The sequence below is a fragment of the Pygocentrus nattereri genome, chromosome 9, assembly GCF_015220715.1.
Source record: "Pygocentrus nattereri isolate fPygNat1 chromosome 9, fPygNat1.pri, whole genome shotgun sequence".
Lineage (NCBI taxonomy): Eukaryota > Metazoa > Chordata > Actinopteri > Characiformes > Serrasalmidae > Pygocentrus > Pygocentrus nattereri.
The window spans coordinates 4,604,203-4,628,524 of record NC_051219.1 but is presented as its reverse complement, the minus strand read 5'-3'; the positions used below and the strand labels follow the sequence as shown (position 1 = coordinate 4,628,524).

The window sequence follows — 24,322 nt, the reverse complement described above, 5'->3', positions numbered from 1 at the left end:
AACCCTGTGAACATAGAATCATGAAAACAAAGAACCGTGTTAACATAGAATCCTGAAAACAAAGAACCCTGTGAACATAGAATCCTGAAAACAAAGAACCCTGTGAACATAGAATCCTGAAAACAAAGAACCCTGTGAACATAGAATCATGAAAACAAAGAACCCTGTGAACATAGAATCATGAAAACAAAGAACCCTGTGAACACAGAATCATGAAAACAAAGAACCGTGTTAACATAGAATCCTGAAAACAAAGAACCCTGTGAACACAGAATCCTGAAAACAAAGAACCCTGTGAACATAGAATCCTGAAAACAAAGAACCCTGTGAAAATAGAATCCTGAAAACAAAGAACCGTGTTAACATAGGGTCCAGGGAATGATAGAATCCTTTGAACATAGATCTCTGTGAACATAAGGCCCTATTGAACTCTAGGCCCTGTAGAACCCTAAGGCCCTATAGGACCCTGTGAACATAAGGCCCTATAGGACCCTGTGAACATATGGAATGCATGTTGCTCAGCACTAGATGCTGGTTCTATAGGTAACTCAGTACTTTTAGAACTGATACTCTTTCAAGTTCCTTGATGTAACAGTTCTTGGTTTGGGCCATATCTATACCCACCTCAGCTTGTTGGTCTTAGAACAGATGTTGCGGTAATCCAGGTTATAAAGCTTTATGTTTAATATGACTGAAACAGATTACGTGTATCATATCATTCATGCATTCATATCATATCATATGCATACATTAAAGGACTGGACAAGAACAAGTGGGTGCGAATAGGTACCTCCGGGTTCAATGTTAAGGCCCTTTATGTAGCGTTTTTTTCCTCTTCACTGCTGGTTTGGATGCATGTTAAAGCGCTTTATTTATTGCTGCAGTGTTATTTGTGCTCATGTGGGATCAGTATTAAAGCATCTCCTTTCATGTTGTGGATATATCTTGGGTACTAACTAACTTCCCACAGCGACCTCCTGGTGATGGCACAGAGACGCTCTAGCTGTCTGTACTCATACCGTCCGACTTTAGTGTACCCAGCTTGATTGTGGGAGTGCCTGCTTATGTGCTTGACCTTGAATAACTTGGAACAGAACGGCCCGCCCAGTCTTTTTAGAGAGGGAGAGGCAGGAAGAGTCGCGGTGAATCACCTCGCATACTTTAGAGGGGGAGACGGACTGCCACCTGGCTAAATGGAGGGGTGATGACACAAGCTGGCTGATGAGAGCAGAGTGGATTTCAGGCTTCAGCTAGAGCTTGCTATCACTAATGCTTTTAACATTACAGACAAAAAGACAGCACATTTATCAGTGTTACATAAGTCCTTCAACGTTTCACTGGAGCCCACTGCGACAAGAGTAGGCCTAGAGGAACTTTCCAGGTGGCAGCTCAAGGCTGCACATGTCGTTTTGCTACATTTGCTACATTAAGATTTAATTTGCAGTTTGTTAAAAACACTTCAGTGAATCCTGGATGTGATGTCGTTATAGACTGCTCTGCTTTTTGAGTGTAACTTGTCACTGCTTTGAAGATAAACGGGAAAGTTTGTAACACTCAACATCGTGTCTGTTTACTGGGAAAGTCCTGCCCTACAGACCAGCCAATCAGCTTGCTGACTGCGCTGTGAGTGGGAACCCCTGTCAACATCTGCACAAGCACAGCAGTCAACACATGTGGCGAATATCAGGAGAACGTTACCTGCCTGACTTCACTGTGCCAGCTGTAAAGTTTGGTGGAGGACGGATGATGATACAGGGTTGTTTTTCAGGGGTTGGTCTAGAACCCTTAGTTCCACTGAAGGGAACTTCAGCAGAACAAGACCAAGCAAGCTCCATAAAGGCCTGGCTGGGTGAGTTTGGTGTGGAAGAACTTCACTGGCCCTCACAGAGCCCTGACCTCAACCCGATAGAACACCTTTGGGATGAACTAGAACGAAGATTGTAAGCCAGGCCCTCTCGTCCAACATCAGCGTCTGACCTCACAGATGCTCTCCTGGATGAATGGACAGGAATTCCCACAGACCCTCTCTGAAATCTTGTAGAAGCTTCCCAGAAGAGTGGAAGCTGTTAGAGCTACAAACGGGTGACCAACTCCATATTAATGCCTGTGGGTTTAGAATGAGATTCATCAAAGCTACTGTAGGTGTAACATGTAGGTGTCCCAGTATTTTTGTCCATGCAGTGTAGCTGGAAATAACTGGCCGGTGGTGCTGCAAAGTTGGCCGCCAAGTGAACAGACTCTCCTATAAGGACTTTTCCATGGAAAGCAGCTTTCCTTCGTTGTGTGCTATGCTAACAGGTTATCCTCTTATGAGCATTAAGCAGACGTTGAAGCTCTTTGGACACATTGAATTGAGCAGATACCGTCTCTGATGACCTAATGCAGCTTTCTAGCCTTCAGCTCGTAAAATTCCTAAAAGTTTCAGACGGACAAGCCTTGTTAAAATGCCATTTTGCGCCTGCAGATATGCAGACGTGATTCTTTCAGAGAGAAGTGAGCGCGGGTGAGTGCGAGTTACATGTATATCAGACGGCCCTCTCGCCTGTATATATATCTTGTCCTCCGCTGTCAGGGACTAAGATTTCTGGCACCAAAACAACGTCACGCTTGCTATTTCTGGCCCACGTGTTACATAGCACAGCAGACTAACATCCCTGTGAGAGGGCCATGCTGGGTAGGAATGGGTGTTATCAGCCAGTAGGACCCCATGGGGATGGAATAGACTCGCTGCTGATGATTTTTGGAGTGGTGAGACAAGGCCGGACACTGTTAATGCTACTTAATGAGGATACTATTAGACCGTGGTCATTCGATGACACCGGCATGAAATATGGGCCTTATAGTAGAGAGAGAGACAGAGAGAGGGAGAGAGAGAGAGAGGGAGAGAGACTAGTCACCTGTTCTGTTTAGGCCGGAGGTGATGTGATGTCAGAGGTGTTATGCTTTAAAATTGGAATATTTCGTATGTTTGACAAAGGAAGCAAAGCGTTTAGTTCAACGTTGTTCGACCGAATCTCAAAACTCACTGTGAGACCACCCTTCAATTTTCAATCAAAACAGCCATCAAGTATGAGATATAAATTTTTCACATGTTTATTGGAAGACTGGATATGAGAAAAGCTAATGGGGATTGAACAGGATTCCTAACAACCACCGGTAATACAGCGAAAGACTGGACATGCTCAAAAAGGAGTTCCAGTTGTTTTCTCTCAACTTTTCTGGAATCCATGGAGATCAGGTAGATTCACTACCCTGGTGACAAGTTACCTTAAGTTAAACTTGTTCTCATCTTGACCGAGTGCTGGAAAACAATTATCGCGTGGAATATATTATCGTGGAATTATCGCGGCTGTCGGAAGAAAACCTCGCATCGCCATTTTTGTCGTTTTTCAGTTTTTGACACCGCTTGAAAATACCTGTTACCCTTTACATTACGTGTAAGTTTCATGATGAACGGCCCAAAAGAAACGACCCAAAATGACTTGGAAAGACGTCTGGTTCCCTTGACTTACATTAAAAGTAAAGTAGGTTTTTTCCTTCTCCTGTAAAGTGACCATTCTGGAGATACGAGGTTTTCTTCAGACCACAGCAATATGCTACACAAACATGCTGCGATATTCTTTCCATTAAATTATTCTTTTCTTAAACACTTGAAAATAAGGAGACCCAATCCTCTGAGAAAGCACTTTAAAGCATTTATTAGAGGAGAAAAAGAGATAAAACATCACATTACAGTAATAGCAACAGCGACTGAGACTCTCACGACGTTCCATCGCCGCTTTAAAAGCCACTTCTTTTGCATTAACCAGTCAAAATATATCATTCACTTTTCATGGTGTGCTGAACTCAAGGGAGGAGATTAGTGTGAGTGTCTAATAAGAAGGCTGAAGTGCAGATCAGTCTGCTAAGGTCTATGGAAAAGTCCACACAACAGTTGGTTTTAAAGCACAGTTACAGTACTGAACACTCAAAGCCATACTTGACCTTCACTGATTTTACTGAAATTCAGCATTCTTCCACGGATGTCCAGATCATTACCTGTTTCAAATGCTTTGTTTGAATTTGCTTGACTTTAGAGCAGTTTTTAATCAAATTTTAAGCTGGGCATTTGGACGTGAACCGGTTGGCACTGGCATGGGCAATTTTCAACCACCCAATCGACCGATAACAATCCATCCATCCATCCATCCATCCTCTAAGCCGCTTCTCCGTCAGGGTCGCGGGGGGGGGTGCTGGAGCCTATCCCAGCAGTCTTCGGGCGAAGGCAGGATACACCCTGGACAGGTTGCCAGTCCATCGCAGGGCCCGATAACAATCACGTAAACGTATATCAGTCGAATTCTTCTTCAAGGGTTCCGCAGAAAAGCCCATTTGGACGCACGCATAATGGTTCTTGGCATGGCCAAACAGGTTCCTCACTATGACGGAAAACCACTTGTACATGGTTCTTCAAAGAGCACTTCTAAAAATAGTTCTGTATAGCAGCAAAAAGGGTTCCATTATTGTTGAGAGACAATTCGGTTTCGGTGCCACACAGAACTCCCTCTGCTAAACGTGTAAACTTGCAAGTTTGAGGTTTTGCCAGTTACAGTGTGGCTGCTTATTCCAGCCATTTCGCTGTGTTCACGCAACTTTTGTATGGAAAAGTGTCGCCAGGAACAAGTACCTCATGTGACTTTCACCCTGTAACCATAACAACAGAACGTTCCTTATTTTTTTTTACATTTTTTGAAAGCGTCAGCGAGTATCAAGTGTTCCGGTTCTACCTGAACACTAAACGCTCCAATTAGACACGAGGACCACTCGGCTCAGCAGCGGGAAGTCAAAGCTTGGAATTTCTACCACTAAGCTGCAAATACTAGCTAAGCGCTTCAGCTCTAAGACTGCTGCTTATTTGCTACAGGCTTTATTGAATATTGAATTCTTTGCCAGGTTTTCACCACAACAGAGTAACGTTTCATTTCCATGTCAAATCAAAGCCATTTAGACTATATAAAAAGCGTATGGAAACCTGTGTTTGAGTGGTCCTAGCACTCCAAATGGGTGGGCACAGCCCCCTAAGGCCCACCCACAGTGATGGGTCTGTAAACTGGAATTGTTTGCCTGCCCAGCAAGTGGATTTTTTGGTCTGTGTGATTCCAAAGAGCGGCCCATGAAACAAAAGCCTGCATTTTATTACTATTACCATTTTAGATCAATGAACCGTGTTGTGAACTACACAGAAAATACAGTCAATACTGTTTAGATTCCAAAACGTCTGGTCTACTCGACTCCAAAGAGCGGTGTAATATTCATGATACAAAGGTGTGATTCCTGTCGTTTATACTGATAAATTACACTGTATTTTTCCCAAAAGGTGTTATTTTTTCACCATTTTTAAAACAGAAATCTTCAAGTTTTAATTTAGCCTCGTGACAATCAGTGAAGGTCAATGAGGAGTTGAGGTTTGCTGAGCTTCAGGCTGAAACACTACAGTGTATGGATTTAAGCTGCTTCAATGACATTGAAACAGAAAAAAAAACAAAAAAAAACAATGGCACACTGTTTTTGCACTTGCTCATCACACTCGATACCACAGCACGACTGCACCAGCGTCACAAACTACCACGTGCTGCAGCTGTGCATGCTTTGTACAGGCTGCGTCACAAAGCTGCAGCTAAACGGCAACAGGCTGGCACCACCAGAACCGCACGCACGAAGAAAAGAAGAAAACAATGCAAAAACAAGAAAAATTATGATAAAAAAATGAGAATGATAGAAAGAAAGGAAGAAATGGAGATGGCCGAAAGGCTAATGGAAGGACATATAGGCACAGGAGTGTATCAGGCCACCTTAGATCAGTTTCACAGTCCGAACGCGTCACATCCGCATTTACACCAGTGCAGTTTAAACACCAGCAGTTTTACAGTAATGGATTTTAAAGGTTTTAAAGGAAGGGCGATAAGTAAGGCTCAAGTTCCTCCTTCAACTGACCATTCGTCTTGACCGAGCTTTAGAAAAACAAGCGCTATATACAGAGATAGAGGCAATGATAAGGGGGGTGGGGGGGTGTAGGCTGGAAAAGATGATCTAGAAAGGTCAAAAGTAGAGATGAGTCATTCTGTCCATCCAGGAGGTCAAATGACGGTCACATGATGACCGTTTCTGTGTACAGACTGAAGTTATTGACGTTGTTGAAGTTGCTGAAGTTACTTTGTGGCTGCCTGGATTTGCGGGCAGGGCTGGGTAGGCGGTGCATGGGGCCAGAGGGTGTGGCAATTTTAGCTGTGGGGGAGTGGCTTGCCCATCTGGATGGAGGCCGCTGATTGGCTGGACGAGCAGGACGAGAGAAACTCCTTCTGGGATTGATGGGAGACGACTCACGGCTGACCTGGGAAACATGAAACACATAAATGATAACGTCAAATGATAAAGTCCCCAGCTAGCGGTGTTACGTTACTGTCACACGTACTTTCTCAAAATATTCACTTAGTATCGTGAAGCAATAACCTGTTTTCTTGAAATGCTGACATTTCAAAATATTGACTCTCACCTGCTGAGCGCTCTTCTGACTGACTGTATACTGCTGCTCCCCTTTCATCACGTCCAGAAACTGAACCTTGCTGTCCCTTCCCTGGCCGGAATCTGCACCCTGTCCTTTTCCCTGGTACTGAGAACCAGCACAGCTGCTTAGAATCCTCTCCACCATCCTGTAATCTGATTGGAGGTCCACTGCCTGGGATCCCCACTGGCCTGGCTGGACGCCCATTTTTCTGTTCGCCCCTGTCTCCACCCTGTGTGGTGCCTTTGTGTGGGTATATGAAGGGCTGGTGCCGTAATTAGAGCCCCTGTGTTCTCCGTACTGTACCACATGTCTGGGGCCAGGAGGTGCCCGAGGCTCTTGGCTGAACTCCGCCGACACACTAGACTCAAGGAGACACTTCTGGACAGGCGCATGTGCGGACGACCTGTTGACGCCAAACTTGCGCTGGCAGACGGGCGTATTTTGGGCTTTCGGGGGCTCGACTGGGATCACAGTGGTGACCGTCCCATCCTGGATCAGGGTCTTCCCCTCGTTTTCCTGCAACATGGCGCCGAACTTGCGCAACACTGACGGGCTGCCACCACATTTCCTGTCCACCAAGGGACACTTCCGGTCCTGTTGTTGTGGCGACTCAGTAAAGTGGGTGGAGCGAGGGAGGACAGGAGTTGGAGGGCTGTCTCTTTGTTTGACCGGAGGTCTGCTGGCCGATTTCTCTGGGGACGGCTCTCTGGAGCAGATGGGATCTTTCCAGCTGACGTGACGGCCTTGGACGTCATCCAGACCTTCGTTCTTCGTGTTCTCCACTTCCTCATACTCGCCAATTCTATGGTAGAGATGAACCCAATCAAGCAAGCGAAAAAGACAAAAGGCCCATTATCAACACAAGGAAAGTACTATAGTTCAGAACGTGATACGAAAGTGATCCTATATTCAAACATTAGAATGTGACCATTCAACTATTCAGGTATTTGCATATGCTAATATGTGAAGAGGTTTCGACTTTAACCGGAGGAGATAAGTAAAGCCCATTTAAATGCTAATAGGTCCTTGTATTAGCACTGTGTTTGGGAAGGTCCCGCAGGGTGGAAGAGAGACAGAACGTACCTGCCAGTCACAGGCCACTGTTTACTACCGTCCTGATAACAGTAAACACCCTGGTTCCCCCTGGAGCTCTGAAGCAGAGCAAGAGACAATTACTGAGAATGAATCACCAGATAGACTTTGCAGCTGAGCCAGTTGAAAATAAATAGACATTCAGAAAAACACAGAAACTCCCTTACCAAGTTTTGAGGTCCAGGATGACCATGGCTCTGTCTGTAATCAGGTCCTTGCCCAAGGTATCCATTCAGAATGTCTAAAGTGACGTCTTGGCCTCCATTAACCCGATATCCTTCAGGGCAGTAGAACCCATTGCTGTGATGATTAACTGAAGCGTTAGAGTATGAGTAATCACTTGGGTGATTATAGCCGTTGGCGTGCTCCACCGAGAGATCGTTTCTTGTCCCAGCGCACTGACCAACTGGATGGACATCACTCATGTTGCTGTGGCATCTAGGCGGACCTCTGTAACTGTTGCCATGGCAGTGGTTTGTGGTGTTAACAGGAAGCAAGGTGATGTCCAGGTTCGGGGTGTCTGTGCTGGAGTTTGGGCTGTTCTCAGCAGCTCCTCTGCGTGCTTTCACTTCTTTATATAACTGCAACATGGACATGAAGAATGGCAAATCAGTCAGGCATTCTCACATGTGCAGATGGTACATAGCTCAAGATACCATGACATGTTTTTCAAACGAGTCACAGCCCGGAGATCACCCTACGATGACACAGCAAGTCTTCGAATTATTTCTGTTCAAAAAAGTAGTTGGGGAAAATCATATTTTCAGTCCCCCCCCCCTTTAATTTAGTTGATCAGCCATAACAGCCACGTTTGGTGCCTCAAGTTTCCTTCTGTAGTTTTGAACCAGAGTTGCAAGGCTAATGAAGCCAACAAGTAATAGAAGCCAATACCCCATCAATCAGAACTGCTACTCAAGCTTTTAAAATTGCACTTGGTCCATGTTAATAGGCATCAGTACATCATAGAGGGCCAGAAATCACATAAGCAACTGATTACTTAAAAGCCTTTCACTCTGAAACGATAATTTAATGTCTTTGTTTTTGTCTATTAATGACCTCTCACTACAATACCCAGCATGCACTGCACACAATACGTCATGAGAGCAATGAATAAATTGATATATAGAGGCAAAGACGTGATGTTTGGCTTCCTCGCAGTAACGTTAGCTATCTGGCTTCCTTCTGCACTGGCCAGAATGCTTGTAGTTTTTTTTTTTTCATACGGTTCTCCCAACTTCACAATACGTCATCAGAAGGAGATATAAACCTGACAATTCTAACTTTGGAGGCTTTAGTGGCACCAATGTATTGTCGTTTTTGGCCAAAGTGCTCCTTAATGATTTGAGGGAGGTAACGGTTTGAACAGCGATCATTGGTGGGGTACATTCTTCCATTACTTGCATTTGCTCAGTAGCTTCAGTGCAAAACTAATGAAGCAGAGATGTCATGGCTTCGTCTCGCAAGGCCAGATGTGATCTTGTACTGAGAACATTTGGGGAAACATGCTACATTAGCTAATGATAGTTTCTTGCTAGCTAGCTGATTTAGCTATTTTGGCTAGCTATCTTTGTGCTATTGACCGTTCTTCAGAGTCCAGCTAACATAAGTTAGCGTGACTTAAAAGTCCCCCCGAAAACTCTTATTGAGCAGTGGCTGTTTGTGGCCTCTGCCATTCACAGGAATAGACAATACAGCCAAAGCAGATGCTGTGTTAAAGCGATGTTGAAAGAACTGGCAGGACTGGCAAATATTTACAAAACGCGAACAGGCTGACCCCAGACGTGTATCCTTGTTACAAGAGCACGTCTGGCTCCACGAGACTGGGGCTGTGGCAACAAACAAAACAAATCCAGCTTCCACAGCACAGCCACAACAATCAGTGTGGACGTTATGCAATCACGATGTTTCTCCAGAAGCGCTGGACTGTGTGTCAGAATGCGAACGCTTGTCCTTTCCAACATCATTAAGTTTGTTAGTATTTTCTTTCAGCATGTGCGCGAGCGGACGTGCCCATCCCGACATTATTAAGCTCATTAGTATCCGCTTTCACTGTGTGTGTGTTGTGCTCAGCCTGTCAACCCGCCCAACATGAGTTTAATAAGCTTGTTAACATCTGTCATGGCTGTGTGTGTTTGTGTGTGTGTGTGTGTGTGTGTGTGTGTGTGTGCGGTGTCTGGATTTGGGGGAGGCTATTCTTACACACATAAACATACACACATCCACTCTGCCAACCCCAGGGATGGCAGCCAGCCTCAGCAGGGATTCAGTGAGGCTGATGGACAACAACAGTGAGGCTGATGGACTGAACACGCTACTGAGCATGTTCAGATCATCACCTCTCGTCCTTCCGCAGGTCGTTTACTTGCTGTTTGTTGAGGTTTTATTCTTTGAGGCTGCTGATTGTATCTGTGTTTGTGTTGGTGTGTAAGAAAGGAAGTGATTATTTTTGTTGACCGTGTTGGTGTTTATTCTGTTGTTTGGTGATAGAGGTCACTGCACCGGTACTGTAGAGTTCGCTATTGTTGGTTAATGCTGTTTATGTAACTGTTGGCTGGTGTTGGCAGTAGGGTTAGTGTTTGCTGGTGTTGGCAGTAGGTTTGGTGTTTGCTGGCGTTGGCAGTAGGGTTGGTGTTTGCTGGCGTTGGCAGTAGGGTTAGTGTTTGCTGGCGTTGGCAGTAGGGTTGGTGTTTGCTGGCGTTGGCAGTAGGGTTGGTGTTTGCTGGTGTTGGCAGTAGGGTTGGTGTTTGCTGGTATAGTGTGGTTGATTAGTGTAGTGGGTAACACCTCTGCCTTCTACGCTGTAGACTGGGGTTCAATCCCCACCTGGGTAAAACACCCTACATTACACCAATAAGAGTCCTTGGCCAAGACTCCTAACACTACCTTCACCTACTTGTGTAAAATGATCAAACTGTAAGTCGCTCTGGATAAGAGCGTCAGCCAAATGATGTAAATGGTATTGGCAGTAGGCTTGGTGTTTGCTGGTGTTGGAATTAGGGCTGGTGTTTGCCGGTGTTGGCAGTAGGGTTGGTGTTTGCCGGTGTTGGCAGTAGGGTTGGTGTTTGCTAGTGTTGGCAGTGGGGTTGGTGTTGCTGGCATTTGTGGTGGTGTTGTGGTTGCAGTGTTTGTGTTGGTGTCTGCTGGTTTTGTAGTTGCTGGACAGTGTTTGTTTTCGGTTATAGATGTTTATGTTTATCACTGACCACTCGTGTTGATTGTATTTTCTTAGTATTTAGTAGTGTTGATTGGTGTTGGTGAGGTGGCTAATTAGTGTTGCTGGTGGTCTTCATGATACTGTTAGTTGAGGTTGACTGACATTGACTGGTATTTGTTGTACTGCTTGGTGATATTGGTCAGTGGTATTGTTTATTGGTGTTTATTAGTGTTGTTAATGTGTTTTTGTTAGTAATTACTGTCGCTGTATCTCACCTCCTCTATCTTTCTCTGCATGTCTTGTAGCTGCTCCTCCCACTCCTGCATCTCAGAGTCAAAGGAGTCCAGGTCCACTCGCTCGCCCCCCCACACACGCCCGCCATGGTCCAGTCCACAGTGAAGCTCAAGGGCTGCCATCACTGTGTGTGTCTTTCCGTATCCTTGGCTTTTCCCCTGGCCTTCCAAGAGAAGTCACTAAATATCAGCAGTATCTCAAAAATGGTATGGTGGCACAGAAAAGTTCTAAGAGAAAACAAAACGGATGAAGAGATCAATCAACAGAGACTTGGCAGGTGGACCATGTCAGCATTCAAAATATTTCATAATAATTCCATGAACACCACCACTTTGTTGCTGTTGTAAGAAAACCTTGTATCTCCAAAACAGTGACTTTACAACTGGTTAGATTTGCTTTCTGAAAATGAACGTTGAAGATTTCCTGATGAATAGACCAAACAAAAACGAGCAAATGCCAGCCAGAAATGTATCTCCTAGTGGAGTCCATCCACTATACCCTAGGCCTAATGTCAAACAGAACTGTTTTCCCATGTGTCTCCTCAAGGACTCTTTCCCCTGGCCGGCATGCCAACATTTCCATGATGTAACATGGGAAGGCATCCCTGCCATGCACACCTGACCCATTCTGGGGCCATTTCCCATCCTTCAATGCAGAGCTCAAGCGTCAAAGTCGTCAGCAGGTGCCTCTTGCTAGCGGTCTTCATCAGACTTACTCAAGTTACTGTGATACAGTCATTTGCCCACCCAAAAACAGGCAGCACATAACAGTGATTTTCTTGCCATTTCATTCACCTGGATGTGACAAGGTCAAGGATCCTTACAAGTTCGGAACCTCTGACCAACTTGGATGGGCTCAGAATAGTCCAATCCGTTCCAAAGCTGTGTCAGAGTGTTATTCCGATAACGCGGCATTGATTTATGGGAGCGCATGAGCCATCCCTGATGGATTTTTTCCGCCATCAAGAAACTAGACACCCCGGGTATCTCGGAGTGTCTCGAAAGTGCCTGAAGGTACCACCGTGTGATGTAAGAATCAAATATTTATACCCCTGTAACCAGGCTATGCATCGTAAAACAGCACAAACCGAGCAAGAGGTGGGCTGCCTCAGTGCCGTGTAATATACGGCAAGTATGAAAGGAACAGCTCGTAAAAAGGTTTACAAGCCTCAAGTGTTGATAATCTGTAATTTGTGATCTCGGTATATCCTCACTCATGTCTCATGCTATCTGAGCTGAGCAGGCAGTACAATGCCTCCCATCATAATGACACACTTTTTTTTTTCGTATTCATGCTTATGAAAGCAAACCTATCTTCATATTTACCATTTTTTTCTGGACGTGTTCCTCTAGCCTGCCGGAAACCCATTAAACTACAAAGATTTGCTATTCGCTCACAAATATAAAGGTAATTCAGTAACTACCATAAAACTGCACACACGTTAAGTGGAGAGCCGTTCCTTGGGGCTAAAGATAACACCTAATATTCTGTTGTCTATGTTACATCAGTTTCCTTACCAGGTTGAGTGAAGCCGGTCTCTCTGGTTGCCTCTATGAACGGGAAAAAAAAAAAAAAAAAAAAAAACACAGGCAGGGTCAAGAATTTAGTCCGTTATTTAAGAAATTCTCTGCGCAGTTCAACTGACACTGTTCCTCTCATGTCCACCTCAGTCAACAGCTGCTTGCACTCTATCTGCTGGTCTAAAGTCCCCCTCCAGCTCCCCTCTGCTGTGACGTAAAAGTCCCGCGGATTGGATTTTAAAGCTGTCCCGCGTCCGGCCCCTCACCCCCAGGGCAAGTGCCTCTCTTCAAGGTAAACAACCCCTCACAGCAAGACTTTATAGTGCCTCCTGCTATTTCCACCGCGGCGTCACCCGGCCTGGTATCCAGTGTCATAATGTCAGATTTATTCCTCCATTTGCCGTCTCCATGTGAGTCACTGTCGTCACCAGCATCCCTGGGTTATAATTACAAAAGACACAGGGAAAGTGTTTACAAGGCTGTTTCGGAGGTTTATTTTAGCGCCGCCGCTGTCAGGCCGCCCTGTTGCTGCTCTGCTTTTGGGACTTGGCAGATTTAGGTCTTGTGACTTCAAGGCCAGGTGCTGATTCGCCCTCCGGCCACGATGCCAACAACCTGCGCTAAATGTGGCAGCCATCACAGTAGTCCACTTTTCTTTTTTGAGATGCCTGCGGCCAGAATTAGCGTGCTGTCAGCGGATTTGATCCAGGCAGTTCACGCTTGATTTACTTGAAATTTATTGTGACACTTGCTGGTTGCACAATAGCCGGCGTGCGTCACCCCCTCTGCAGCGATATCGACCGGCGACCCAAATAGCCACCGGACGTTTTGACAGACGGAGAAAAACAGCACATGGGATGGATCAGAGAAACACTACGAAATATGTCTGTAGAAACAGTTTCCAGTTAAACTCCTGGTTCTAAAGTGAGCTGCCTTGCAAAAATGACCTCCCACAGGGGTCTACAGCGCATAGAACTGCATCCGAATTTCGGTTCAAAATGGTCAAATGAGCTTAAAAAACTCTTTGATATCATATCGTAAGGTCATAATGTATTTCAACAAGCCCATTAAATATATTTGGCATAAAACAATGCATAAAATTTTGCAAAACTGAAGAATCTGAACAGAAGAACATCACTGACTACAGCGTTCAAGCAGACACGGAGCACTGAAACAGTCCCAGACTTACACAGCAGTCCTGAAGTTTACACAGAATCTGTCCTTTATCAACTGTTAACAGCTGGTGCCAACTTTAAAACACCTTTAATAACATTCATATGAAAATAGCACTAATACAAAGACGGACTGCACCAAATCACGACACATCACTCCCACACAAAACAAACACTGTTGGAGGATGTTTGTACACTGGTGTTTCATTCTAGGCCTCATAGAAGCCTTTGGGAGTCATTTGTGCATCATATCTTATTTCGGATATTAGCAATTTACAAGCACTCGAGTGAAAACTGGAAAAAACGTTTGTAGGAAAACCTTCAGAACGCGGCTTTAACCGAAGCAGAAAACCAGACCACGTAGCAGTGATGCAACTGGCTCACTGGAACGTCACGACAGGTGCTTATTTGCTTGGGAGTGGTGGCGCTGCCTGGGTCTACCCCACGCTGTTCAGCGAACTAAACCGAGTCAAGGGAGATGGATTGGCTCGCTGCCTGTCGTAGGCCGGCTCTGTGCCTCCGCATTATCTCCCATCCCGCTTGTTTGAAGCAGCTATTTTCATTTTTAGCTGCCAAGCAACCGCGGACGTAAAAATACAACCCGCTCAGCACAGACGTCTCGCATTTCACTACTGAATGCGAAGAGTTGCTAATGGCATGATGGAGTGGACACACAGGAATACTGCCAAACAGCCCACAGGTCATTACTGTTGCAGTAAACAAGAAGCCACACCCTCTGCTGTCCCACGAGGAGCATTTCTGTCCCCTACAGATGCTACAAAGGCGTTCTCTCCCCTTCCGAGTGGTCCTTACGAGGAGACCTTATTCACAAAGGGCCGGCGCAGGACCACGTTACACCTGACTGAACTGAGCTGGCAAAACCGCGACGGCCCAGACGGTAATTAATCAGGCCTGTCGCTCTGACTGGCTGGAGCCAAAGCTTGGAGCAGCACCAGCTGGTTGTGGAGGGAAGGGGACCTGGCGTAAAGCCAGGCACTGCAGACAAGAGTTAAACACCTGGCTCAGATATCAAAGCCACCGAATGACCGTTTGCTTGTTTACAGGTCACTTTTAATGCAGCGGTTCAGCTAAAATCAAGTTTAGGGAGTTTCCCTCTTAGCCCAGTTTGCTTCTTTAGCTTTGCACTGGAGTCAAGAGGCCAGATGTACACAAAAGTTTGAGCACCCCATCAAATGACACCTCATCAATTCACAATTTGTCTTATTTGCCGAGTTACCTGGACAAAAGCCCCCCCAATACGTTCAATTCAGTAAACAAACAGTAACTGTGCTTTAAAACGTGCGGAAGTGAGTTCTCCTACATACTCCAGCACCACAATGCGTTACCAGGGGTGCCTAAACTTTTGCACGCAACTGTACACCCCAACAATCATCATCCTGCAAACCGCATGGCTCAAAACGAGCAGAGCTGTAACAGAGCCATTCCGGCCTAAAACTATTACTGTGCAAAATCCCGTCCTTCACTGTTTCCGTCCATCAACATCTCTCGTCATCTACACGACTACCATCTGACTGGCCTGAGAGACGGTCGAGGGTCTTATAGAACGGATTCGGGTGACTACAGTAAGCAGAGTTAGCCAGGCAGCTCCAGCTTCATCGCCAAACTAAAGAAGCAAAATTAGGACTCCGAACGAGACTCAGCCGATCAAACGCTGCCTGCTTAGTCGACACGCTCGGACTTCAGTCCGCCAGACAGCTGAAAACAACGCAGCGGCCAGTTCTGACGCCTGGATCTCACCTGGGCTTCTGTACGTTTTTAACTCCAAATTTTGTCCCAACATTTTTGAACATTTAAACTTGATACTTTCACTCACCTCTGGAGAAACGAAGGCCGCTCAGAGGCATTAACGCCGTCTTCGGGCAGGAATTCTGGGAAATGTAGTGCTGAGCAGTCTGCGTTGGCGCTTGCGTTGAGTAACTGTTGTCCTTTACAGCAGATTTAAAGCAAAAGACTGGTAGAAGTTGGAGTCCCCGATGACAGACGTGCACTCTGGGTAATGTAGTCTCCAGTGGCGCTGCAGTGCATGTGGCGAAATCCTTTTTTGTTTGTTTTTTAGGGACAGTAAACATGCACAGGCATTGGAAATGTTCTCCCTGGACGTTCCGTTGAGTAGCTGAAGTCCTCAACGGCAAAAAAAAGCACAGGGTCTGGGTAGCAGGAGCCACAAGCCAGAGCTCTGGGGAATGTAGTTCTTATGAGTTAAGAATGCATTCTGGGTAGTGTAGTCCTGTGTGCTTGAGAGAGACACTGCAGGCTGTGAGCCTCCTGTAATTCTGCAACCATGGCAACGCACACGACATCAACAAAGAAACGAAAACAAAGGGGCGGGAGCTGTGCTAACGACAGGATGGGCGGAGATCACAGGACAAAAAAGAGGGTGAAAAGGAAAACGAGCTTAAACATGGTGGCGTAAGAGAGCGAGGAGAAGAGCACTAAAATGAGGATGAGTAAAATGATGGGCTGGAACATCTGGGCGAGTAAACGACAGGATTAAAAGACGTGCATCAAAGAACAGAAGGGTGCATGGAAAGACAGGGTCGGGGGAAAGAGAGAAGCCGTCAGTGACGTCGAATTCCCGAAAGGAATACTTCACACGGAACGTCAACGCTAGCAGGAGCCAGTTAGCATGATTAGCCTAGTGCTAACGGAGCCCTGCCAATGTACTTAATACTTAACTAGCATTTTCACGCTTAAGTGCGATAACGTGCTAGCTAACTTTCTCTAATACTCAGCTAGCATTTTCACGCTTAAGCGGGATAACACGCTAGCTAACTTTCTCTAATACTCAGCTAGCATTTTCACGCTTAAGCGTGATAACGCGCTAGCTAACTTTCTCTAATACTCAGCTAGCATTTTCACGCTTAAGCGGGATAACACGCTAGCTAACTTTCTCCAATACTCAGCTAGCATTTTCACGCTTAAGCGGGATAACACGCTAGCTAACTTTCTCCAATACTCAGCTAGCATTTTCACGCTTAAGCGCAATAACGCGCTAGCTAACTTTCTCTAATACTCAGCTAGCATTTTCACGCTTAAGCGTGCTAGCTAACCTTCGCTAACAGTTAGCTAGTATTTTAGCACGCTAGCACCTTGTGTGAAGTGCTCCTTTAAGCTGAAGTCACACAGACATTAAACGAAAGATTTCCTTGCATTTTTCCCAGAGAAGGACGTGAACCATGCAGCTTGTTCCTCATAGTCTTAGCAGCTTTACAGGTCATGACGTGACGCGCTGACCTCAATAAAACCCACTGACATTAAACTACACACTCACACAGAAACACGCAGATACACACTTAGACACACCGGTCAGCCGTAACATCATCACCTGCACTCTGTAGCTCAGTTACAGACTGTAGTCCATCTGTTCTTCAGTGGTCAGGACCACATGGACCCTCACAGAGCAGGTACTATTTGGGTGGTGGATCATTCTCAGCACTGCAGTAACACTGACGTTGTGGTGGTGTGTTAGTGTGTGTTGTGCTGGTCTGAGTGGATCAGACACAGCAGTGCTGCAGGAGTTCTTAAACACCTCAGTGTTGCTGCTGGACTGAGAATAGTCCACCAACCAAAAACATCCAGCAAACAGTGTCCTGTGACCACTGATGAAGGACTAGAGGACGACCAACACAAACTGTGCAGCAGCAGATGAGCTGTCGTCTCTGACTTTACATCTACAAGGTGGATCGACCAGGTAGGAGTGTCTAATAGAGTGGACAGTGAGTGGACACAGTGTTTAAAACCTCCTGCAGCACTGCTGTGTCTGATCCACTCGTACCAGCACCACACACACTAACACCCCACCACCACGTCAGTGTCACTGCAGTGCTGAGAATGATCCACCACCCATACAGTACCTGCTCTGTGAGGGTCCATGGGGGTCCTGACCACTGAAGAACAGGATAACAGAGTATCAGAGAAACAGATGGACTACAGTCTGTAACTGTAGAACTACAGAGTGCAGCTATACAGTAAGTGGAGCTGATAAAGTGGACAGTGAGCGTAGAAACGAGGAGGTGGTCATGGTGTTACGGCTGATCCATTTTTATATCATCGCTGTTTTAACAAAAAAATCGTATCTCCAAAAATGTTATGGCCAAATTTTAAAACGGTCATAAATCTAAATGATTCCCCCACTTATTCCAGTGGGATGGACAGCTGGCGAGAGGCACGCGGTCCACAAATGAAAAACGAGTGGAGTGGAGAAACGAGATTTAGTTCTGACAGTGATGACACGAGAGGACTCGACCGATATGAAGACCCGTCCACTGATATTCAGACGGACGTTAAAGAGCCTTGAAATCCAGCCAGTGTGATTGTATACAAATTAAACCCCCATAGGTTTAGTTAAACAGTGCTGTGACTGCCTGCGCCCAAACACGACCGACACCGGTCAAGTTTCTCAAACTCAGAGTCAACGTTTTAAATAACACAAACTTAGAACAACCTAAAAAACTAAAAACCTCATAATCTCACCTCTTAAAAACCTACACAACAGGAATTCTAACAACACTGAACTCTGAAACAGTCAAACATACACGGCACTGAGAAAAAGCAAATAAAGAAATAAAGAAAACGAAATGAAGCACAAACGTCTCGCAAAATCTCTCACCAACACAAATTCTGTTCCATCTGATACCATCAGTCACAACACTGGCGTAGTTTTAGAGTAACGTCAATACAGCGGCCTGATCAGTCACATCGGTATCGTTACTGGCCGATACTCGAGGTTTCAGTATTAGTACTGGAAAAGAAAAAAGACGGTAAAAAGGCACCGTTTTATGCCCAAAAGAGAAAAACGGCCAAACATTTTCAGATTTAATACATCGACTATAACCAAGTGTCAAAAATCCAACGCTTCACTGTCGCCATCGTCTGACTGATGATGAAAACGAGAAAACGGGGATAACAAACTGCGTTTACTGCGCTCTCCTGCGTCTGTCGGCACAGACGGGTTCAAACAGCTTGAGCTGCAGCGGAACAACAGTGAAAATACCAGCCACTTTCACTGTTTCCACGAGAATAAATAATATAAATATTAAATATAACTAGAGCCGGGCGATATGGCAAAAAAAGTTATGAGCTATGATCCATAACGTTGGATATCGATACATATCGCAATAAATGTCTAATTGTTTCTTTCGAGTTTGAAGGCTCCTGGATGATTCATCGCTGTTGTAAACGATCCTTTATGGTCAGAACACCAACAACACTCACCAAACAGTAGAACATCTCACAGGTCTGTCATGGAAGAGTCTGGTGAACTGCTTTTCTCAGCTGGAACAGCACGGCCACAGTTTTCGTAGCTAATAGTCATAATTTAAGAAAGAACACATTATTTTTGGCTGCCTGGTGACGAGGCTCGGCTGTCTATTCTGTTGCAGAAGTTTGAGGGGTGGACCGTAACATATCAACACCAGACAAACGGAGTCCTCCTTTTAGCTGTGTTTAAACTGAAACCAGTGCTCGCGTGTCGTGTTTGATCTACTATATCATCAGCTCTCCGTGTCGTGTCTGATCTACTATATCATCAGCTCTCCGTGTCGTGTCTGATCTACTATATCATCAGCTCTCCGTGTCATGTCTGATCTACTATATCATCAGCTCTCCGTGTCGTGTCTGATCTACTATATCATCAGCTCTCCGTGTCGTGTCTGATCTACTATATCATCAGCTCTCCATGTCGTGTTTGATCTACTATATCATCAGCTCTCCGTGTCGTGTCTGATCTACTATATCATCAGCTCTCCGTGTCGTGTCTGATCTACTATATCATCAGCTCTCCGTGTCATGCGAGTGACGGAGCTGCTTCAAGTTAGCCAGCTGCTAAAAACAGCTAGGCTGGAAAGACGGCGCTCCCCCGCTTTCTAAAGCCTCACAGCTTCCTCAGTTTACTTCCGTTTAAATCAGGGCTGTAACTCACATGAACTCACTGCCTTTCACTGGTTGGGAATCTGGGGATCTGCCTGAGCGCTCTAACAGCGCAGTAGCTGTGAGGGTTGTGATTCAGCGCTGCTAAAGCTTGTTAGGATGCTAGGAAAGAGGTGAGTTCACTCTAAGCCAGTGTATTAACACCGCTGATCTCGTCACTCGCACTCCGTCACAGGAGAACAGATCGGGAACGTAGAGCTCCGTGTCTCATCTTACTCGTGGGCCCCACCTCTCTAATTGCCGAAAAACTCAGAAGTGCGCCCTCTCCTGGCGACAGCAGAGTAGTGTCGCTTTCCTGGCAGTAGAAACAGCGGCTGTCGCTAGAACGTGGAAGTGTGATGGTGTATTATATCCAAAACTTATTGAACGTGTCTTATCACTCTATCGAGGAAAGGGTATAAATATCGTCATCGTTTTATCGCCCAGCCCTGAAAATAACAGATATATTTTTATAATAAATATTATAAATATAATGGAATATAGAAGTATAAAATAAAAAAACAGAACCTTTCAGTTTTCATCTTGAATTTCAGTTTTTGGCCAGGAAGTTTCCTTTCAGCGCACACCTGTCGGGGCGGCTGTGTACAAAGGTTCGGGCGCACCTGGTAGATTTTTTAGGTGTGAATCAGTAACACATCCTCTACAGTGAACACAGTTCTGCACATTTTAATACACGATTGTGCTACGTTCACATTACAAGCCTTGTGGCAAAAATCCGATCTCTCTGACTGAACGGTTCACCCTCGTTTAGGTGATTCAAATCTGTCATTAATGTGATGAACTGGCGTCCTGAACTGACCCACATGAGCTCCTCCGACTCAGTAACGTCACGCGACTGAATCACTGCATCATCAGCACAAACTAACGAGCAGAACGAGCTTCGCTGAGAAGATCATTAACTCTGACCAGCTCTCAGCTTCATTATTAGAGCCAGACGAAGGAGAAAATGCTGCTTTTCCAAAATTTACAGGCTTTAACATCTGTTCAGCACTGCTGCCAGAGTAATTTGAGCTTCATATTAAGGTCGCATGCCCATGAATCGGGTACGTATCCGATCTACGACCACATAAGAAAGAGGCTCAGGTCGGATTTGAAGAGATTAGATTTGTGTCCACACAGCCCTGAAAACATCAGATCTGAGTTGCATTAGGGCAAAAAAAAATTATTTGTGCCACTTCAACCTGGTAATGTGAACATAGCCTTAGTGTTTATTTGCTGAATTCAACATACAGGGAAAAAAATAAAACATAAAAAAAAACTAAAGTCCAGTGACACTGTTTTTTTATGTCTTATTTTCTCCTATGTGTTAAACATCTGCACTAAAATTTGCACAAGATGCCTTTTCCAAGTCTCTTCCCTGTAGAGGACGTGTTAACATCTAAACGCACTCTGGAAATCAACAAAACGTGAAGAAACCTCAAGATCGGCCAGTTTTATCGTCCCAATGATATATCGGTCGAGCCTCAACGGATACACAGCTGCACACACTCTCACACTCAGGCTGGACTCACAGACAGCGGCTCCTCGGAGCGTCTCTCCTCTGGCCTGGGCAGCTCCAGCCGGTCTATAAAGCCCTGCAGCTCCTTCCTGAAGGACTTCATCTGAGCGTTAATGCGGAAGAGCAGCTCGTGCTCCCGGACCCTTCCAGCGTCGTCGCCCTCATCCCCGCGCCTGAACGGGTCTCCGTTGGCCACAAACATGCGCGCCTCTGCCATGATGGAGCCGGTGTCCGTGATGAGGCGGTCGATGGTGCGTCCCAGCCGCTCCGCCTCTGCCTGCACGTCCATCATCTGCTGCCGCTCACGTAAGGAGCGAGGGAGGAAGCGGCCGGGGTCAGAGGAATACAGTGGTGGGCCGCGAGGGCTCCGAACCTCCTCTGAATCGCTCTCGCCTCCTACGGGGCCCTCGCGCTTACGGTGAGGAGGGAGGCGCGAAGAGGAGTCGTCATCGCTCCCCCTACGTCCTGCTCTTTCTCCTCCTCCTCCTGCTGCTCCTGCACCTTCGCTTTCGGCCTCGCTGTCCAGGTGAGTTGTGGTAGGTTCATAGCGCTGCATGTTGGACAGCAGCACGCGGTTCTCGTACTGCAGCTGCATTACTTTCCCGCTGAGGTCGTTGATCTGCAAACGTGCCGCCTTCAGCTCCTCCTGCAGCGCCTCCGCCTTTCCGCCCTCCGCTAAGCCTGCATGACATAACATGATGGGCAATAATCAGCCAAATACTTTCTTTCAAAATCCGTAATGTGGGTCTGAGGGAGATCTGATCGCATTAAATGCCATTCGGTTCCTCAATCCAACAGTTGAATAGTTGCCACTGTGGTTCACTATAATTTTTGCGCAATGCAACGCAACACAATGCAACGCAACACAATGCAACGCAACACAATGCTCATTTTGCTCTCCAGACTGGGTCCAGTCTGATGGAACCAGACATGATGCAATGAGAATTCACATCTCAGGACAGCCTGTTCTGCCAATATCCGGGGAACACTTGGCCTCATTCACCAGTTAAGAGCACAGTTAAGTACAAACTTAGGAAGACATTGGTGAATGAGGCCCAATGACAGCACAAGCTAAAAAAGGCTGGCTAGCACATTGCTACTCTTCTTTAACAGACCTGGTTCTACGTAATGTTTATGTTCTCTGCACACTCAGCTGGAGGTTTTTAAACTTTTCAGTACCGATTTCTTACATTACATTCACAGGCTTACAACACGCTTGTTGTTCATCAGACCGTGTTGATGAGCAGACCATCGCTCCTTCCTTTGAGCTCCACCTTCACGAGGCATTGGACTGGTTTAAACATTTCCCACTCAGTCGGTTACCACCCTAAAGAGTCTACAATCTAATGTTATGATACCTTTAGCTAAGGTTACAATTCAGATTAACATTAAGAGACCCTTATTAGTCCCACAATGGGGAAATTTCACCTCCGCATTTAACCCATCCATGAAGTGAAACACCACATACACACTAGTGAACACACACACTAGGGGGCAGGGAGCACACATGGCAGAAGCGGTGGGCAGCCCTATCCACAGCATCCAGGGAGCAATTGGGGGTTAGGTGCCTTGCTCAAGGGCACTTCAGGCATGGACTGTCAGCCGAGGGGATCGAACCTTCGACCTTCTGGTCACAGGGCTGGTTCCCTAACCTCCAGCCCACGACTGCATTTACCGGAGTTCATTCCCTACTTTTAATGAGAGGGGCAACAAGCGGAAGCAGAGCCTCAAATTCCCCAACTGACCTGTGGAAACACCTGCAGAATTTTGCTGAATGAGATGCACCCAGTGCATTGTTTAGTTGCAGGGCTTAAAAGGAAAAAGAGTGTTTAGATGAAAAAATGCTTGGTATGAAGTTCCCACTACGTTAAAATCTGTTTTTGTCCCCGAAAAATTGGACTCTGAGAATCGGCTTTAACAGTCCAGCCCTGTCTGCGGTCGGTATCGTCTATTGGCCAGCCGCGCTGAAAGGTGATCTGCGGTCGGTATCGTCTATTGGCCAGCCGCGCTGAAAGGTGATCAGCGGTCGGTATCGTCTATTGGCCAGCCGCGCTGAAAGGTGATCAGCGGTCGGTATCGTCTATTGGCCAGCCATGCTGAAAGGTGATCAGCGGTCGGTATCGTCTATTGGCCAGCCATGCTGAAAGGTGATCTGCGGTCGGTATCGTCTATTGGCCAGCCGTGCTGAAAGGTGATCTGCGTGGTTGGTTAGTGTAGTGGGTAACGCCTCTGCCTTCTACGCTGTTGACTTGGGTTCAATCCCCACCTGGGTAAACACCCTACACTATACCAATAAGAGTCCTTGGGCAAGACTCCTAACACCACCTTCGCCTACCTGTATAAACTGATCAAACTGTAAGTCGCTCTGGGTAAGAGCATCAGCCAAAATGCCGGTATCGTCTATTGGCCAGCCGTGTTGAAAGGTGATCTGCGATCGGTATCGTCTATTGGCCAGCCGCGCTGAAAGGTGATCTGCGGTCGGTATCGTCTATTGGCCAGCCGCGCTGAAAGGTGATCTGCGGTCGGTATCGTCTATTGGCCAGCCGCGCTGAAAGGTGATCTGCGGTCGGTATCGTCTATTGGCCAGCCGCGCTGAAAGGTGATCTGCGATCGGTATCGTCTATTGGCCAGCCGCGCTGAAAGGTGATCTGCGATCGGTATCGTCTATTGGCCAGCCGCGCTGAAAGGTGATCTGCGATCGGTATCGTCTATTGGCCAGCCGCGCTGAAAGGTGATCTGCGGTCGGTATCGTCTATTGGCCAGCCGCGCTGAAAGGTGATCTGCGGTCGGTATCGTCTATTGGCCAGCCGCGCTGAAAGGTGATCTGCGGTCGGTATCGTCTATTGGCCAGCCGCGCTGAAAGGTGATCTGCGGTCGGTATCGGCCCCAGAAGCACTGATCGCTCCGTCTTTAGCATTTATAATAAAATGTTCATAACCGCACAGACCAACCTGCAGCTATCGTCACTGTTCTTGATTCTTATTTGTATTGGCAATAAATAATTTTATTCATTACATCAAAACAAACCTTGAGCTTTTTCAAAGTACTGCTCGGCTTTAAAACTGAGCATTACCAAATGATGAAATGATAACTACCGAT

At 46.2% G+C, this 24,322-nt stretch overlaps 1 protein-coding gene across 7 annotated transcripts in view; it reads right to left on the bottom strand.

Annotated features, from left to right (window-relative positions):
* Nucleotides 1-3,678: 3,678 nt before the first annotated feature.
* The window catches only part of soga3b (SOGA family member 3b), a 26,724-nt gene continuing 6,080 nt past the window's right edge, over nt 3,679-24,322 (bottom strand). For 2 of the 7 annotated variants that reach the window (XM_037541064.1, XM_037541062.1), the window contains exons 6-9: nt 21,237-21,904; nt 15,611-16,266; nt 12,602-12,634; nt 11,199-11,311 (exon numbers count right to left, since the gene is read on the bottom strand). In XM_037541064.1, coding sequence (XP_037396961.1) covers nt 16,156-16,266; nt 21,237-21,904 — 779 coding nt within the window. In that variant the 3' untranslated portion in view covers nt 11,199-11,311; nt 12,602-12,634; nt 15,611-16,155. The other 5 variants (XM_037541065.1, XM_037541060.1, XM_017718625.2 and 2 more) reach the window with 5 other exon arrangements.